At 40.7% G+C, this 18,669-nt stretch overlaps 1 protein-coding gene across 3 annotated transcripts in view; it reads left to right on the top strand.

The window, feature by feature from the left end:
- LOC141007666 (transcription factor COE1-like) overlaps positions 1–3,898 on the top strand; it is a 92,626-nt gene extending 88,728 nt beyond the window's left edge. For 2 of the 3 annotated variants that reach the window (XM_073480049.1, XM_073480048.1), the window contains exons 12-14: positions 622–819; positions 2,454–2,522; positions 3,817–3,898. In XM_073480049.1, the coding sequence (XP_073336150.1) occupies positions 622–819; positions 2,454–2,521 (266 nt within the window). In that variant the 3' untranslated portion in view covers position 2,522; positions 3,817–3,898. The remainder of the gene's footprint in view (positions 1–621; positions 820–2,453; positions 2,523–3,816) is intronic. The other variant, XM_073480047.1, reaches the window with a different exon arrangement.
- Positions 3,899–18,669: the final 14,771 nt, after the last annotated feature.

The raw sequence follows: 18,669 nt of genomic DNA, 5'->3' as shown, positions 1-18,669 counted from the left end.
TGCTCAACATGCATACATGCATGCAGACATACTGTACCAACTGCACACGCGTCTGTGGACACAAAGTGGAAGTCTCAGATCTGCAGCGTGGAGATTCCCCCATGGGGCTCTCTGTCTCCGTGTCTTCAAAAACAATCACCAGCTCAGAGCTCCATTTCGTCCTCCCTCCATCTCCTCCTCTCCTTCCCTCGCGGCCTTTCATCTGACAGCCACACCTCTTTCCTCTCTGCTGGTTAATTGCATTGCTTTTTCTATTTAGCAGAAAGCAAGAGAGAGAGAGAGAGAGAGAGAGGGAAGGGAGGAGGGATTCAGAGATATGTGAGATTTAGTTTGCAGATATTAATCTCACTGGTGATGAAACAAATGAAGATGTGTATGTTTGACTACGAAAGAGTTGACTTAGAAGAATTCTTACATTTTAAATACTGTTTATAAAATACACTACATGGCCAACTGCGTGCAGACGCGTGAGCATTTCACCTGTATGTGATTTTTAAGGATCGCGCTCAGTGAATTAACCAGAATCTGTTTCTTTCCCCTATTCTCACCCCTTTTCTTCTTCATCCCACCTGCCTCCTTTTTCCTCTCCCACTTCAAAAAATTGACCTCCCATCACCCCAGTTGTCCCCTCCAGTCCCACTATGGCCTCCTCCACCTCTCTGCCCTCCAACTGCTCCTCCTCTTCTGGCGTCTTCTCCTTCTCTCCAGCCAACATGGTGTCGGCGGCCGTTAAGCAGAAGTCCGCCTTCGCTCCAGTGGTCAGGCCCTCATCCTCCCCTCCACCCTCCTGTACCAGCGCCAACGGCAACGGGCTCCAAGGTAATTTACCATGACAGCAGCCAGTCAGTCAGAGGATGCTCAGAGGGAGGACTTCCCCTCCAGAGATGCATCTCTGGTGGATTTTTGAAACTATTCTGCCAATAGAGTCGCTGTTATGTTTCACGTCCTTCTCTTACAGTACACAATCACATACTACTGTAGGTGCATATACTCTGTTTTTGGTCTAGAGCCCCAACGATTCGTGGATGAATAGGTTAGTTGATTAGAAGGAAATTAATATCAACAGTTATTTTGATTATGGATCATCAATCGTCAGTTTCCAAGCAAAAATGTCAAACATTTGCTGATTCCAACCTCTTAAATGTAAGGATTGGATGTTTTTCTTTGACATTTATGACAGTAACGGAAGAATCTTTAGGTTTGGGACTGTTGGTTGGACAAAAAAAGCGGCTCTGGGAAATTTTGATGAGCATTTTCCATAATTCTCTGATAATTTTTAAACTAAACTCTTAATGTAACCAATCTGCCAATTCATTGATAATGAAAATAATCGTTAGTCGCAGCCCTACTTTGGTCCAGACTGAAATACGTCAACAACCATGAAATGGATTGTACCGACGTTCATGATCCCCAGAGGGTAAATCGTGGTGACTCTGGTGACTTTTCATCTGAGGTTCACAGTCATGTTTTTTAGTGAAATGTCTTAACTGCTGTTGAGTATATTACCATGAAATTTCATACATGCATTCCTGTACCCCTCAGGATAAATTGTAATAATACTTTTCATTCAGTGTCGTGGCTCAGTGGTCAGAATTTTGTCCACATTGTCCTATACTTGCCTCCCTTCCTAAATATCTGATGTGATGTTTGAGAAAAGCAGCTCTACTTTGAGTTTAGTGCTAGTTAGCAAATGTTAGCGTGCTAACACTCTACACAAAGATGGTGAACATGGTAAAGAAAATAGCTCCTAAACATCAGCATATCCTGGCGTTGTAATCAGTAGGCGATTTCTCAGAATGTAACAAGGGGGACGGAGTGCATGTGAACATGTTAGCCTGCTGCATTTGGCTTAAATCCCTCACTGCGAGTGAATTAGAAATGTTTAGTTAGCGGCATTAGCTTACATAGAAACGGCCACTATGGACCTGCTCACTTCTGTTAAAAAATGCTCCGCACATGTGAAGGTTTCCTCGAATAATCAACTCTAAATCAAACATTAAAATCTGGACTGACCTCACACCCCTCCCCTCCTGTTCTGTTCTGTAAGTGATGAGTCTTAATTTGACACAGATGTGATCAGATCAGATTTTTCCTTATGTGCACAATGTGTTGTGATGTGGTGATACACAAAACATAACTGCAAACACAATACAATAAGCCAGTTTTTTTGTCGCATACTTCTGTGATTACAATTTGAGATTTTGGCAATCACACAACAGAGAGTCCGGTGTCATGGTTATGATCATCCAACCCAACCTCCGACATAAGTGTCATATTAAGCATTTTGAATTTAATGAACACATTTTCTGCCAAGGAGAATTGTATCCATGACTGCCTTTGTACTGCTTCATCTTTTGTATTAACAGGAATTTTTATTCTCTCTCCTCTCGCCTGTCTTTTCTCTTGACTTCTAACCCTTCCTTTTTCATTTTCTCTCTGCCTCCTTCTACCAGATCAAACATTTGTGGACTCTAGCAAGTACTCAACAGCCAGCTCTCTACAAGGCCTGGCCTTCACCTGAAGTATGTCCCTCCTCTTCCTCTTCCTTCAAATCTGTTCACTAACTGCATTTGCAACTTTTGGTAAACTAACTAATTTTATTCAAGTAATCATCTTTCTAATGTTTCACATCTTCTACCTCTGAATGATCTGTTTTCTGTCTCCATCTTCCTTCTGTCTCATCATCATCTCTCCATCCACCATCAACTTTTCCATCCACATCTCATCCCACAGCACAGATCTAACCATTCTGTTGCCTGGTAACTCCTCCCTGTCTTTCTATTGGCTGGGAAAAAATGATGGGAAGTTAGATATTTACCAAAGAAAAAGACACTTGGCACGGAGAATTCATTTCTCAACATCTCTGGCTTTGTTTAGCTGTGTGTGGATCTGCGCTTGCTTTTCACATGCTTTTCGTGTGTGTGTGTGTGTGCGTGTGTGTGTGTGTGTGTGTGTGTGGTGTGTGTACAGAGAGCTTGTGCGGGGGTGTGGGAACTCAAAGCTTAGTCTCAAAGCACAGCTGAAATAAACACACCCCACTTACAGCTATACACACACACTTTCCTCTGTCACACACACTCGGTGATCACACACTGGCAGCTTGCGAGGGAGCGATCAACAATGACAGCTGTTCGGCTCTTTTGACAGTTTATACTGGCAGAATACCTGCCCTATGGTGTGTGTGTGTGTGTGTGTGTGTGTGTGTGTGTGTGTGTGTGTGTGTGTGTGTGTGTGTGTGTCTGAGAGAGACTGAGAGAGTGAAAATGTGTGTGGAAGGGGAAAAAAAGACCGAATCGAGGCTCGACTGAAACAGTGGAGATTGTAGAGTTTTGTCACACTGGTGTTTTGTCTTTAAAGTTTTCACACACCATAAAATGTAATCAATTCTGCAGTCTCGTGTGTGTGTGTGTGTGTGTGTGTGTGTGTGTGTGTGTGTGTGTGTGTGTGTGTGTCGCTTTGGGCTGGGCTCTGCCTCTCCCATGTTGACACCCATCCCTTGGGTTTAAATGCAACGCACACCATGATGCAATCTGTCAGGCACACACGCGAACATACAGTAAAATGCGCCAACTGTTCCTGCGCAGAATTAAATGTGTGTGTTTGTGAGAAGAAGAGCCAACTTAGATGATGTATCCCCGCTCTTATTTACTGATTTATTCCTCTATTGATGTTTTAAATGTCGCTGCAGTCACACAGCTGCACAGATGGGAAAACATGTTGATGTATTTACAAGGGAATTTTTTATGACGATGAAAATATTTGGCTGTGTTTTAAAAGTCGTTTTTTTTTCCTTTCTCTCCCTCTGTTTCTCCTCAGCAATCCCGGGAATGATCGTCCCACCCATGTAAAGGTGTGAGTGCATGACCGTGTGTGTGTGTGTGTGTGTGTGTGTGTGTGTGTGTGTGTGTGTGTGTGTGACTGTGTGATTGTGTGAGAGATGAAGATCAAGCACACTCGCCCCGATCCTGGCGGAGGATTTCGGTGCGAGTCAGACTCCGGTCGGGGACGGAAGCAGCCGTCCAGATCTGAAGGAACAAACCCAACTCAGGCTTTCTAACACAAAAATAACTGCAAGAAAAGAGACGAAAAATGAAAAAAAAAGAAAAAAAAAAAAAGACCGTTTGCAAGGAAAATCGTTGTTTAGACTTTGTACACCTTGATGCTTTTATAGGAGAACGGCCACGCCTACATCACAACTCTCCACGGACACAGGAAGTGTATTTATTTGGAGAGATTCCACCTTTTCCCTCGAGTGATTGTTGATTTGTTTTTCTTTTCGTGCAACAGTTAACGTGTGATAATCATCTTCTAACTGTGTCTCACATGAAGGGATTTTTCTATTTATGAAGTTTGGTCATTAATGAAGGAATATAATGTGAAGAATACCTGATGACGAAGATGACGATGAGTAAAAAGTGGGTCAAATCCAGCCGAAAACAGACAAGCCAAACCAGACAAACACACACTTTAGCTTCTCTTTGCCAAATCCACTCCACCGCCACTCTTTTTCAGCGCAAACACTCGTCTTCCTCTGCATTTCATCGATCAGCTGAAGGACTCAGATGCATCCCGCCTGTGAGTGATGCTGCAGTTTTAGCCATTCAAATAATCCCAATGTTTACTCACTAGTGTGCTACATTTTCTAGAAAGAGAAAATCAGTCTTTTAGCCAACAGAAGGTGCAGAGAGAAAGAAAATTCAGCCAAGAAATTTCTACCAGGCGAGGTTTGACAGAGAAAATTGAACTTGCTGCAGTGCTACTTCAGGATAGATTTGATGAGCTGACTGTAAAAAGGCCATAAATAATCTCCTTTCCCACAGAGGAGCGTGTGCCAACAGCAGCTCCACTGTTCAAGATTTGACCCAACAACTCTACCACATGATCTTTTTTAGAGTCGGACCCCGCCACAGTAACCTCTGTAAGAGGGAGAACATGTCTTAAAGACTGCTGCCATTTTGATTTTGTTGTGTGAGAGTTCTCAAACTTTTGTCTTAAAATATAAATCCTTGTTTTGTTTTGTTTTTCTGTTTTGTTGTTTTCTTTTGGTTTGCTGTGTTGTTAATAATTTTTACTGTGATTAGCCGGCCAATCAGATTGTGTTTCTTTTACTAGCTGCCCACTTATCTGGTTTGATTGACAACTTTAGTGGGGAAATTATCCAATGGTGTGTCTTAAACGCTGCGCTGCAAACAATGTCGAGTCTATAAAACTTTTAACTAAGTCTTATAATGTGAAAGCATCTGCCACTGAGATGCACTTCTCTCAAGTCTGCCCTTGAATTAGGTTCATTTTTTACAGTCCAACTGTTTTTAAAATTCCATTTTCCATTTTATTTACATCGAGGGCTAGGCGATTAAAGCACTTCATACCTGCTAAGACCTGGCAACAACATCAAATATCAGGATATTTGTGACAAAGTAAATAATGACACGATGAGATTTTGATAATCATCAGTAATGTGGATGTAATGACTAAGTGGGTAAACGTAAGTATTAGAAACAAGCAACAACAGTCTGGTAATTTCAGAAAATTACATCATTTTACTGTAATGTAGCCCTTAAAGGTGCAATATGTGACAATTTAGGTTGAAAACAAAATTTACCAAAATTGTTAACAGAATGTGAAAAAATAACAGTTTTGACTTTATGACGTCTGTGTATTGTGTTGCAGAGATATCTACTAAAGTTAGCATGCTAACCGGCTAGCCCCGGCCCATCCTGGTCCTTAGCTCCTGTGCTAGCGGTGTAAACACCAACACTCCCCTGGGGCCCCGAGCTCCCAGTCTGGACCACTGGCTGCAAGGCTAACCGAGCTAGCAACAACAACATTAAGCAGCAGTTAACGGTTACTTTAGTGATATGCTGCCCCCTATTTGTTTTGAGTATGAATTTGACAGGTGGCCAGTTCTTACATGTTGCACCTTTAATGGCATATCATGATATAACAATATATATAAAAACGATATCCAAAATCTAAGATGATATATAGTCTCATCTCATGATAATGGTGTAATATTAAAAATATTGCCCAGCCGTATTTTTATCCCCTTTTTGCACTTAAGAGGTAAAGATGAAGTATGAATTTCCATATCTTGGTAAGGAAAGACATTTTTTGCAGCGCAGGACAATTAGCCAGCGACATGTCTTAAATATCTGGAGGTGTGTAAGGTGATTAAAGTAGCTGATGGTTTTTTGTGAAAGTCACTGCTCTCTGAAGGCACAGCTCAGTGTGTGTGCTTCAACAGTCTTAATTCATTTATGATTATGTTAATTTTGCCAAAGCCCTTATTTGATGCATTAATGCCTAAACAGTCTTACGCCACAGTGTGTTTGCTACTTGTCTTTTCCAAAACTGTGTAAGAATGCCATACTATGTATATGTCGTGTTCACAAATACATCTTTATCGTTTGTTCGTCATTCAGGTCAATGACATTTGCCACAAGTAGAAACTATTCGAAAGCATCGTGTGCATTTGATAAAAACGAATCATTTGTAATTCATTCCTGAGGGGATCTGGACCTCCAGCTGCATGGATGTTTGTGCTCAGTAAAAGCAGAAGAAAATACTAAACATCATTTAGAGAAAGACAGGAGTCAGTAGCCTCAGCAACTGAGACTCAGCTGTCATTAAAGCAGTTATCAAAAATTGGGATGAACATTTAGGGACGTTATCCAGAAAATGATCAAATAAAAAAAAACTGAAATTATTTTGTGAAAGACCCCTGAAACCTCACATCCTTAAAAATGTTCCAGTGTGTTCATCATGTTTCTCTCACGTTAAAGGATTTGAATGCTTTTAAAGGAGACCTATTATGCGTCTTTGTTTTTTTCCTTTCCTTCAGTGTTTTATAAAGATTCTCGTGCATTTGAAATACCTTGTCCAAGTCTGCACCAACAGAAGCTCCTCTCTCCCACAGAAAACACTGCTCCTGAAACGCCTCGTCAGTCGTCCCACCTTTAATTTGTGATGTCACACTTGGTCACCCTATCACACATTTACATAGTTTATGCCTAGCAGCTAGTCTGGCACATAGGAACTGATTTAACACAGCTGCTCTGTTGTTGCTGGGTCAGGCGTGTGTGAGCTGACCAATCAGAGCAGAGTGGGTATTCAGGAGGGGGGGCCTTAAACAGACAGGAGCTAAAACAGAGCGTTTCAGACAGAGGGGGAATACAGAGCTGCAGCACTGGACAGTATGAGAAAACTGATGTGTCTTTGAGCATTAAGGCATGTAAACTGTAGTAGTAACCCATAATGAGCATAATATGTCTCCTTTAAAATGTGTTCCTCATTTGTCTCTCACGCCTAAGGATTTGAATGTTTTTAAGACATCTGTTTTTTGCTTTTAATGTCTGTTTTTTATAGTGTCTGTTCATTAAAAGCCATACTTCCACTGCTAATTTCAATCAAACTAAAACAAGCCATTTTTATCATTTGTAAGTCAACGAAGCAAATTTGTCCCGATGTTGTTAAATGATTTTGTTGCATTATGTAGGCGTATAGAGTTAAATATGATTATCTGTGTTTGTCTTCCATGTGATGGATGTTAAGATGGAACAGAGTTGCATAATGAAGAATGAAGGATCTCTTTCTCCTGCTTCAGTTTTCTTTTAATAATCTTGCCCTCTTTTTCCCTCTTTCCCTCACGTTTCCTTTAAAAAAGAATGAGCCACCTATTTATTTTATCTCAAACATGGGTCTGGAGACCACTCTTCTGTTTGTGTGAGTGCCTGCTACAGTGTGTGTCTGAGTGCGTGTCTTCATTTTTTTCTCGGAAAGAAAAATGTGATGTTTTAAAGCTAAGGGATGTTTTTTTATAGTACATATATAAATACCTGTACAGGAAGGAGTAAATAGAGGGTTTGGTTTAAAAAGCCCACAACAGTAATAACACTTATGGAGGCTTGTCTGCGTTCAGGCTCACAGCGGTGGTCATCATTCACACATTATCAGCAGTATCAGTGCGGAGGGGAGAGAGAACAGAGGAAACTACTGTAAAGATCATAATGTTGATTTTTTTTTTTTTTTTTTGTATTTTAAACTCTGAAGTGTAAAATAACTTTTTGACTCTCACTATATTTAATTAAAGTTCTTTCTTCTCTGTGAAAAGGTGTCAGTTTCTGGCTTTGTTGCTCATCACTGTCATTCAAACTGTAGCAGAGACACGAGAGGGAAAGACGCAAGTGAGGATGCAATTAAGGGAACTGAGATGCACCAGTGTAGAACTTCTTTGCGTCTCTCTGCAGGAAGCTGGAGGAGGAGATTCAACCCAACTGTGTTAACTGCCTGAATCCTCTGCATGAGCTCCAGATATCTTGTGTTTGGTTTGTCTTTAGTTTTATTCCCCTTATTCAAAATAGCCCTGTTGTCCCACCCTTAGTTTGGTTGTGATGCTCACTTTATAGAAAAGCCAAAGACTCATATCCATTTTGGACCTGATTTTATTGTTTGTATTTAATATACTCGCTGAGGGCGATGAGGTTAGAGAGAGAGGCGAGAGGGTCAAGGATCTGTATTGACAGTGGATTCAATTGTTGATGGACAGTGGGTCATTAAAATGTTCGCTCCTTTATTGTGCATTGTGTATCACCCAGCAGCACTGAATTCATGCTTTGAGATGTCAGGAGACTGAATACTTCAAAAACAAGTATCACAAAATAAAAACAATGATAACAAGGTTTCTTGCTTCTCTGCCAATGGAAGAAGTAAAAAATGTCTAAAAACGAGTCCCATTTATCTCACTTTTTAGATGATTGTGTCCGTGTAATGAGACATTTTTGACAAGTAGACAAATATACTTGGTAAGATGTTGAGTTTTTGCAGTGAGGTACATTCATGCCGTAAAAACTTTGTCAGCTGTCTCTCAAGTCTTTCTAACGGCTGGTTCATCAAGCCAATGATGGCCTGAGCTTGACAGACGTGAGGTGTCTGAGCATCAGATGTGACAGTTTCAGAATTTGTCCTGTGTAGTACATCACAATAGAAGACCACTGAAGCAGCATTAAAAAACAAGCATGTCGCATTGTGTTTGCACTCAGTAACCACCTGACTATCAGCCTCAAGGGCATCGTTTAACAAGAGGCCACGCAACGCTTCTTAGCCTTGCATGCTTGACCAAAACAGGCTACACCCCCGTCAACCACGCAAACACTCAACGGCTGCACCCATTCGACGAACACCGCTTGTGGGCCGCGTGATCCAGGATTTCATACCGGACCAACTGAAACACGTCCAGTTGCCTACGATACCACACTTAGAATTACAATGACCTGGATGACTGAGAACCTTCATCAACCTATTAGACACATGGCGGCTCGTTTGGCAACTTTCTATTAAATAACAAAAATAGCTGAGCGACATGTGTTTCTGCAGACATGAGATATGTCAGTGATGATGCAAAAATATGATTCATCCAAAATCTCATTTTACTACTCACTATTGAGTGTCTATTACAAACTGTGGGGAGTAGTGAATGAGTCAATGAACACAGCTGCATTGATGCTTTGTGCCCACACACTGGACCACTTTCTACTGACTGAGGAGGTGAAGGTTCATTTTCAATTTCATTCATTCATTGCTGTCGGTTTGGAAAGTGGAGAGGTGAAACAAAAAAAAAAGAGACTATGACACCTAACCAACTCTCTAAGTGGTTTTAATAATGGCAGGTTATTCCTGATCATTCACTCTGTAATCTCTTAATCTGACACAGAGATCATCTCTCCAGGCAAACAAACATCTTAAAGTCAAATGTTGGAGCTTCTCAAACACGTGAACACACTAAGATAAAATATTTTATGAATCCCATCCAACAACATTAACACACAACAGCGACAGCACAACTTCAACAGAGAAAGAAAAAACTCGAATTAAACATCTACCTCCATCTCATGTTTAAAGTCCCAACTCAAACGGATATAAACAGTCCAGTACAGCTCTTTAATTGAACCAATGAAAGAAATCCTGCTTTAAAAATGTATTGTTATGTTCTAAATTTTCAAAAAAGGTTTTCACTAAATAAAATATGCAAAACACACAAACATTAAATATAACTGAATAAAAAACAACAACACTTGGAGTCACTTTAACAGTTTAGTGACAGATCTTCTGAAATGTCCCGTTACGTCACCGCTCGTACAAATTAGTGCCGTTCTAAGTGCTTCACAGCTGACTCACAAACTGAAAAGACTAAAAAGACCCTGGGAGGAAAACCCACAATAAAAGCATAACAAGATTTATTAAAATGTGGATAAAAGTGAGGTAATTTAGTTGACATGTGACTCAACACACTGAACTCATTCTTCACTGTTTAAATATTAAGCTCAGTTTCAGTAAAGTCATACAGCCGGAGAGGTCGTGCTGGGTCAGACCGTTACACAACATGTTGAGGAGTTGAGTTTTTCACTCAAAGGGGGAATTTGTTTCATTATTCAAATCGTTCTTCTTCTATTCTTCTGTCACATCAGCAGCTCTGATGTTGAGCAAGACTACCAGCACTGCCAACGCTGTGGTCGTGTGTGTGTGTGTGTGTGTGTGTGTGTGTGTGTGTGTGTGTGTGTGTGTGATCGTAAACAATACAAATTCTCCAGTGAGACCCGTTTCTGTAATGAGACAGATGGGCCCTGCCTGGAGTTAGCTATCAGCACGGCCACAGGCAGTGTGTGTGTGTGTGTGTGTGTGTGTGTGTAGGAAAGGGGAAAAGAGTGTGTGTGAGGTGTTATTCTCCTATTCGTAGCCTGCAGGCTTAATCAAAGAGGAGCCACAGATGTCTTATTGACACCAATTAGTTTCTGTCTCATGGCACACACACAAATGCACACACACACACACTCTGTGAACATACATTAATACACATGTGCTCGGAGTGTGACCACACGTCCGTGTTTTTATTTCGGAGTTAATGTGAGTTGAATTTGGGAATATTTATGTCCATGACTTTAGGAATGCAGTCGTTTGTTTGAGCGCTAACTGCTCACATTCACAATTCACAAAAACACATAGCTTGTTGCCCCTTTGAGTGTGTGTGTGAGAGAGAGAGAGAGCGTGTGTGTGTGTGTGTGTGTGTGATAATACCAAGTCTGATGAGACACGACTGAAGACATCCATTAGCTAATGGATCTCTCCTCTCTCGTTTTTTCTCCCTCCTCTTCTTTTATCCCTCTCATCCTCCCTCCATCACCACATCACACTCCCGGTGCACTTAACCCCATCAGGAGGAACCACACACACCCACACACACACAGACACACACACGCACACACACACAGACACACACACACAACTAATCCTCACTCTCCTCCCTCCTCCTCCACCTTCCTTCTTCTGGATTCAAAACCTTTATTTACACAGGCGGTACATGCTGACAGTGAGCCTTCTTTTGAGGTTTGGCTCAAAAATGTGAACATTACTTCATTACAGCAACACAGGACGGTGAACAACTGACAGAGAGACTGCCTTTACGATCAAAACTTCAAACACAGTGAAACACAGTAAATTATCTTTACCTACTTCTCACTGCACAGTTGGAAATTATACAACAGCGTATCATTGATTGCCTTTATATTATTGATTATTCACCACAGATATACAGATTCAATCAACATAAAAACCAAACAAAAACCATCAATGTATAAAAATCTAATTCAAATCTGAAGCCTCTAGTGTAAATCTGCCTCAGACCCTCCTTACGAGCATGCTGACAACAAGACAAAGAAACATTGACAACAATTTGGATGCATTTCCAACGTGCAGAAGTTTCAGAGCTCAAGCATCTAAAGCCATCTGTTCTCCAGCAGACACGATTGTCTTACTAAGTATTTTTATTTTTATTTTCTGAATAGTGTTGAAGTGTAAGTGTAGTGTTGAAACTGAAGATAGAAAGCAGAAAGAGTGTTTTCACAATATATTTTTTAAAGACAAAGTAACAAATTAAATTAATCTTTGAATATTAACTTGCTGTCACTTTTTAGGCTCTTATACAAGTTCACAAGTGACTTTCATGACTCCCGGGTGGCTTTACACTGGCTGGAATCACAGCGGACTGTCTAAAGCAGCTGAACCAGAGGCCGGACCATAACGCAAGAGGACATCATGGGTTAGCATGTCTGCCGGGCAGTGTATGAAACGGTTGATGATTTACTGTAAATTAATGCAGATACAACCTTTATTACCCGCTGTGGTACAGTGACTTATCAATAGCCTTTTTATTGTACTGTAGTACAAAAAATGGTTATACAGGGTCACAAACAGCTGCAGCAGCAGGTAGGCTTTGCCTTTGAGCCTCATCTCCTTCTGCATCATATACATTTCTTATATTTCCAAGAATGACTTTCAGGGAACCTTTCAAGTCCTCCAAATTACATAGTTCATCCATGAACTCTATTACTAATAATTTTCTCATCTGACGCCCCACCTGCAAGACAACATCACGTGTCTGTGTCTTAAAACCTACAAATCTATGGCGGACTGAAACAGCAACATCAGAAATAAAGAAATGCACCAAAAATAATTTTGAAAATAAATGTGGGCATTAATGTATTTATTTATTTCTGTTTTATTTCCCCTTTGCATTTCCAAAAACTTATTTAATCACATTTATTGTCAGTAAAATTTTCTGTGCATTTAATGACATGTTAATTTATTCATTGAGCCATATATTTCTTTATTTACTTATTTCTGAGTTTAGGTCCTCCATTCAAATGTGCAAAAGAATCACTTGAAAAATCAATAAATTGTCTGCTCCTGCCATGTTGTCATTTTTCTTGGAAGGACATTCACCGATCAATCCATTTATTCTGCTACAGTTTTTGTACAACAACCTTTTTTCCACTTTAAACTGAAACTGTGTCCTAATCTAGCCAAGAAGAGGACAGAGAATGAAAAAGTGCGGAGGAAGGAGGCATCAAGTTAACAAGTGAGGAAGATAAAAGGATGTGAATGAGGATAAATACGAGAATGAGGAGGAGATGGAGGAAGAAACAAGGATATCAGAGAGAGGAGGAGAGGAGGCTGACATGATGATAGCATGTACGAGGCTGAGTGATAATGGAGTCCTGACTTGATAGAAAGGTGATGTTGATGTATGATTTAATGATTGAGAGCTGACGAATAATGAAATATAACTCTCTCTCTCTCTCTGTGTGTGTGTGTGTGTGTGTGTGTGTGTGTGTGTGTGTGTTCAAGGTTTGGCCTTTGCATTTGAATGAGGAGCGCTAAAGCTAAGTACAGGGGATGACACCCCTCACTGCTGCCACTCCAAACCACTTGTAACACACACTCTCACACGTACTGAAAAACACTCACACACACTCAAACCCACTCACTTAAATGGAGGGCTTGAAATTGAGCTGGGACTTGGAACGAATACTCCAAACAATTATCTTTCTCTCCTGCGTCTAGTAATCCATTTCCCATGAATATATTCACATCTGCCTCTTCCTCCCTCCATCCTCCTCCTCATCTGTTACACATTCTCACCTCCCTCTTTTTCTCCTCCCTCACAGGTGATGGGATCTTTCCCTCGAGACCTCGAACAAAATGTGACAATACAGCGATCATGCCTCTGATTCATGGCAGCAGATGTCTGTCACATGATGTCCACACTGTGGTTACTACGAGCTGCGAGTGACACACCATGTTAAATTAATATTTGTTTTATTCTTGAGCAGTGGTGAAATATGTGCAGCAGCAACTGTAATGTGAAGACATATTCTGAAGGCTCTTTTTTTTTTTACCAAAAATCTGGGAACTTGTAAAAAGCAGGTTGAACCTGGGTTTTAAAAAATCGATAATACAAAATGCAAATTAGAATACCACCGCAGAATGTTGTTTTATTCAAGTCTGCTCCTTTTTAATATATCTATTGATTTTTCAGCAAATTAACACAGAAGAGTGTATTTTGGAGTCTATAGTTGTGGTGTTGGTGAATAACTGTTCAATATGGTCATTTAATATAAAACTTTATGAACAATATGAGCCTCATGCAATTTACCTCAAAAAGGCTCTCTTAAGGGAAAATAAGACTAAGAGCCTACAGCAATGATAGCGGCTCGATGAGGCTCTACTTAGGGCAGGGGTGCTTTGAGCTAAACGCTAACATCAGCATGCTTACATGCTCGGATGACTCTGCTTACTGTTAGGATAGGTTGAAAGATGAAATAAAGCTGGAGTCCTCAAAAACGAAAGGCAGACAATAAAATTCTGGCAACGAAACATGAACCCAAAATAACAAAAAACGAAACAGACCACTACAAACCAGGAATGAACACGAGCAGCGACGCAGGCAAGACATGAGGGACAGAACAGGACTGGGGAACAGTCGTGAAAATGAAGAAGAAAAGAGTGAAGAAAAAACACAGACTTAAATACACAAGGGCTAATTAACTAATAAAAACAGAGGAACAGGAAAAAAGACAAAGACAGGAAGTGTAAAGCAGAACATGACACAAAATAACCTCCAAAATAAAACAGGAGGGTTAGGGTTAGTTATAAATGACAATACAGAAAATCCAAACTATGACAACTAACATGTTGATGTTTAGAAGGTATAACAGTTACCATGTTCACCTTCTTTAAAATCTTAGCATGCAGCAAATAATGCTGACATTACTTCTGGTATGTTTTCACTCATAAATCAAAGTACTGAACAAACAGATGAATCCACCCTCTGTCGTTCCCTCTGTGCTGTCCTGTTCTGGTCTCATCTTGAACTCTATCGGCTTTATATTCAATTTATCTCCAGTATCTCCTCAGCTGCCAGTTGATGATCTGTGAAGATTGAAATCCTCCTTCTTTTTAATCTGGAACTGTGACATCATCACTTACTAGCCAATGATATCATCATCAGCCGCTGCCAGGAATTGTCAATGAGATGATGCCCAGAAATGTGTTGTGATTGGCAGAGATGATCAATCGTGATATCATCCAGTTGATCTCCATTAAAAAACAAGGAAATGCCTCACTGGTTTGCACGCTGAAGATGATGTCACCGCCATTGTTTGTCAGACTACAACGTTTGAATATGATATCGTCATTTCCCAATGGGAGTAATGCCTATCCCGACCATCGCACGCAGACCACACACAGTCCTCTGGCAGGGCTCTTGGCCAGCCGCTGTGTTAAAGGCCAGATGTAAAAGTCAAATGTCACGGTCGTGAGTTTCTCTTCACCTTACGGAAATACTGAGCTTCTGCATGAAACGCTTCTGCCGAACAGCTGACAGCAGGACGCTCTGAAGCCACGCAGCACGTCAGAGGACAAAGGGAGAGGGAAGACAGAAGAACAATGCTTGATGCAGGATAAATAAAATGGAGAATAAAAACAAAATATCTTTCAAGTATAAAGTCCTTGTTAGGGTTTCTTTTGTCTTCGTTGACACCGCCACCTCTTTTCACAGTCATATACATCCTCACATCCACACACACAAACAGTGTACCAGACTACCTCATAAGCAGTTGAACACAAATTCATGATTTAATAATTAAAAATTAAACATTTTCAAGTAATGACATTACTGATTTTCTTGATTTTGGAGAAATCTTTTGTGAATCGTTCTTGGCTTTTGATGTTCAGTGAAAACAAAAGAACCAGTATTACATTTTAGACATTAAATGCTGATGAAGTACCTTTTCTTCACCGGGTGAATAAAAGCAGCACCAAGGACCAACTGGCTGCAGTCGAGAGTCACACTCTTCTGCCACAGTTGTGCATAAAGCCAAAAAAGCGCAACTTCCCGAAGGATAAAAATTATCAGGATCTACCAGGTAAGGAAAAAATTACTCAACTGTCAAACAAAATTGAACAAAATTTAATCGTGAAACAAGTCCTTTTGTGGAGGTTGAGTCGCTAAAAACATTTGTCCACCATTTCACAGCCGCTTCTTTCACAACGCACGCTTATGGGGAAAAAGGCCCCAGTGCATCACGTGACGTTGTAATAACACAGTTCGGCCACTATTAAAGCTGACTTCAAAGCCTGCCTTCCTGGAGGCCTGATGTCATCAGCTAGTGGCTAGCTCTTACTCAAAGCACCCACACTTAATTATGCATAACTTTACGCCTTTATGTATTATAAACAAGTGAGCCATCTTGAATAGTCCCCCTTGTGAAGTTGTCATCAACATAGAAATTAGCTATAGAGACTGAAACCGTTTTTTGTACCAGGCTGTAAACATTTGGCATTTTAACATGTGTTCTTATGGGCCTCAAGTGGCCAGTCCAGGAACTGCAGTTTTAGGCACTTTTACGTTGGCTTCATTCTTCAGCCCCGGAGGTTGCCGCTCAGCTTCGTAAAAACCTACACAAAAGCAACAAAAGCCGGGAGGTGCATAAATAATTCACTGAACTGATCGGAGACAACAAGCAGCTCAACTTGCTAAATCTTCTCTGAAGTGACGTATGACTGAGCAGAAAGACGATTTGTTGTGCACAGAAACCAGCTCCGTGGACCCTCTCACACACGCCTTCATTTGAGACCAGCCGTCCCATCATCACATCACTGGACGACCTCCTCTGTGACTTGGCTGAAACTTTGGATGTCAGTTCGAAACAAAATGCTTTTCCTGCTGCAGGAAAACATAAACCGCCTCTCCATATCATTTTATCACTAAATTCCAGCCCAATAACAAGTGATTAGAATAGCAGATGTACCTTGACCTGAGTCTACGTTGAATCACTACTGTGTTATTCCAATCAACGATAAAAAAGTAGCAAAACAGACATATATTTACGAGGAATATGGATCACTTTAACCTCTGAGGGCAGAGCTCACTCCCCCATAATCCTCTCTATCTCTCTGAGTGTTGCTGTTGAACCTGAGCCAACTGAATAATGCCTCTGCCCAGTCAACCATGAGAGTGTGTGTGTGTGTGTGCGTGTGCGTGTGTGTGATATTAGCTAATTTGTGAATATTTGAGCAGAGGGAGCTTACAGCACATAAACACACACACGCACACACAACTCCAGTGTTTTTACAGTTTCTCAACAGATCCCCAGTGCAGCCTTCTGAAGCTCTCTGCTGCCAGCTGAGTGCTCAGGCAGGAGGTCCGCAGCCTCCGCTGACCCCCCCAGCGACTCCTGGGAGCCTTCTTCAGAGAACCATGGCTCGAGTGTGTAACACTGAGCACTGTGCGTGGTTTGATCTGCTGCTGCAGTAAACACAGAAACACACCACCAGGGATCGAACAGTTATCAATAGTTCATCAGCCTCCGTGGACTTTAACCTTTCGGTACAGAACTACAGTCCAGGAGACCCCGCTGCCTCTTTCTGAAGCAAAATCTTGTCTAGCGAATTAATTTTAGTTTGTGTTCTCAGCACTGCCTCAGTTGAATAGTTTGTATAAAAACTGTATTTTTGATCAAGGCTAAACAACATTTTTAATAACTTTCATAACTTGTTTTCAGCATTAGGGTCCAACAGACAAATTGTTCATGCATTGTTGAGATGTTCACCAGAAGAAGAGTGAGATTCTTATAACTTTGCGACATTTTTGCATAGACTTGTGCTGCTGCTTGCCGGATTTCAGCTTATTTTTTTTTTTGGTTTCTTTTTTAGATTTATTTTTTTACAAAACAAGAGAACTTTCCACGCAATTTTTTTTTTCTGGGGTATCTGCAAATGGTTTATCCTCAACCCTGTACAGCAAAGCGATCTCAAGTCAACAGCTAAAAGTTGCATCACAAAAAAATATCAACATTGTGAGTGTGTGAGGAGCCATCATTGTGGGGGTGAAGTGAAATTTGGAAGCGTACTTCTTCTTCTTGGCACCCGTTTCATTCATTGTCAGCAAGAAAACTGAGTGAAGAGGAGAAACGAGACGCACATCAGGCAGGGTCGTTTGCGAAACACTCACCTCTGTCTCTGATTTGGGTTGCCAGGTAACACAACACACATCCCACAAGAAACGGAGAAACTTCGATATGATTTGTATTGTGGGATTAAAGGGAGAAACAGCTGTCGCTTTGACATCTCTGGTTGTGTATACATGGAACAAAAGAGATACGATGTGTTGATCAGTGAGCTTGAGAGGAGTTAATAGTTGGATTTTTAGCAGAGCTAGGCTTGCTGTTTTCCCCTGCTTCAGGTCTTTTTGCTAAGCTAGGTTAACTATGTCTTGACTCCAGTTCTCAGCAAATAACCAAGGCAGGGACTCAAACCCTGGGTTGCGGATATAATAAAGACCATACACACCTATGGTCAACCTATACAGGTGTTTTCACTTTTGTTGCCTGATCATTCTTCCTTTAAAATGGATTGTTCAAAGAAAAAATATACATTTTTCTTCTTACATGTAGTGCTATCTAGATCCATTTGGTGTGAGTTGCAGAGTTTTGGACATGTAGAACTAGATGGCACTCAGATTGTGGTGCGCAAAAGTGCCAAAAATTACATTTGTAAACCTCAACATCAACGTATCTTTCAAAGATTTTTTGACTTGGTTACTCAGGACACTCCACAGACCTTGTTGTGAAAAGTTTTATATAGCGACTATTTTCTTTCCACTGAACTTTGTATCTACATAGATTCTGTTGGTTTCTCATCACTGCATACATTTGTGGTAAAAAGAAACAAACCCAGTTGGAAACATATAAATCATCATGTTTAAGAATATCTAAATCTTTGGTGACACAGGAGTAACTGAGCTCACAACACACACTTTACGGCTGCTTTAACTCA

The sequence above is a fragment of the Pagrus major genome, chromosome 13, assembly GCF_040436345.1.
Source record: "Pagrus major chromosome 13, Pma_NU_1.0".
Classification (NCBI taxonomy): domain Eukaryota; kingdom Metazoa; phylum Chordata; class Actinopteri; order Spariformes; family Sparidae; genus Pagrus; species Pagrus major.
This window is presented reverse-complemented; position numbering and strand designations above follow the sequence as displayed.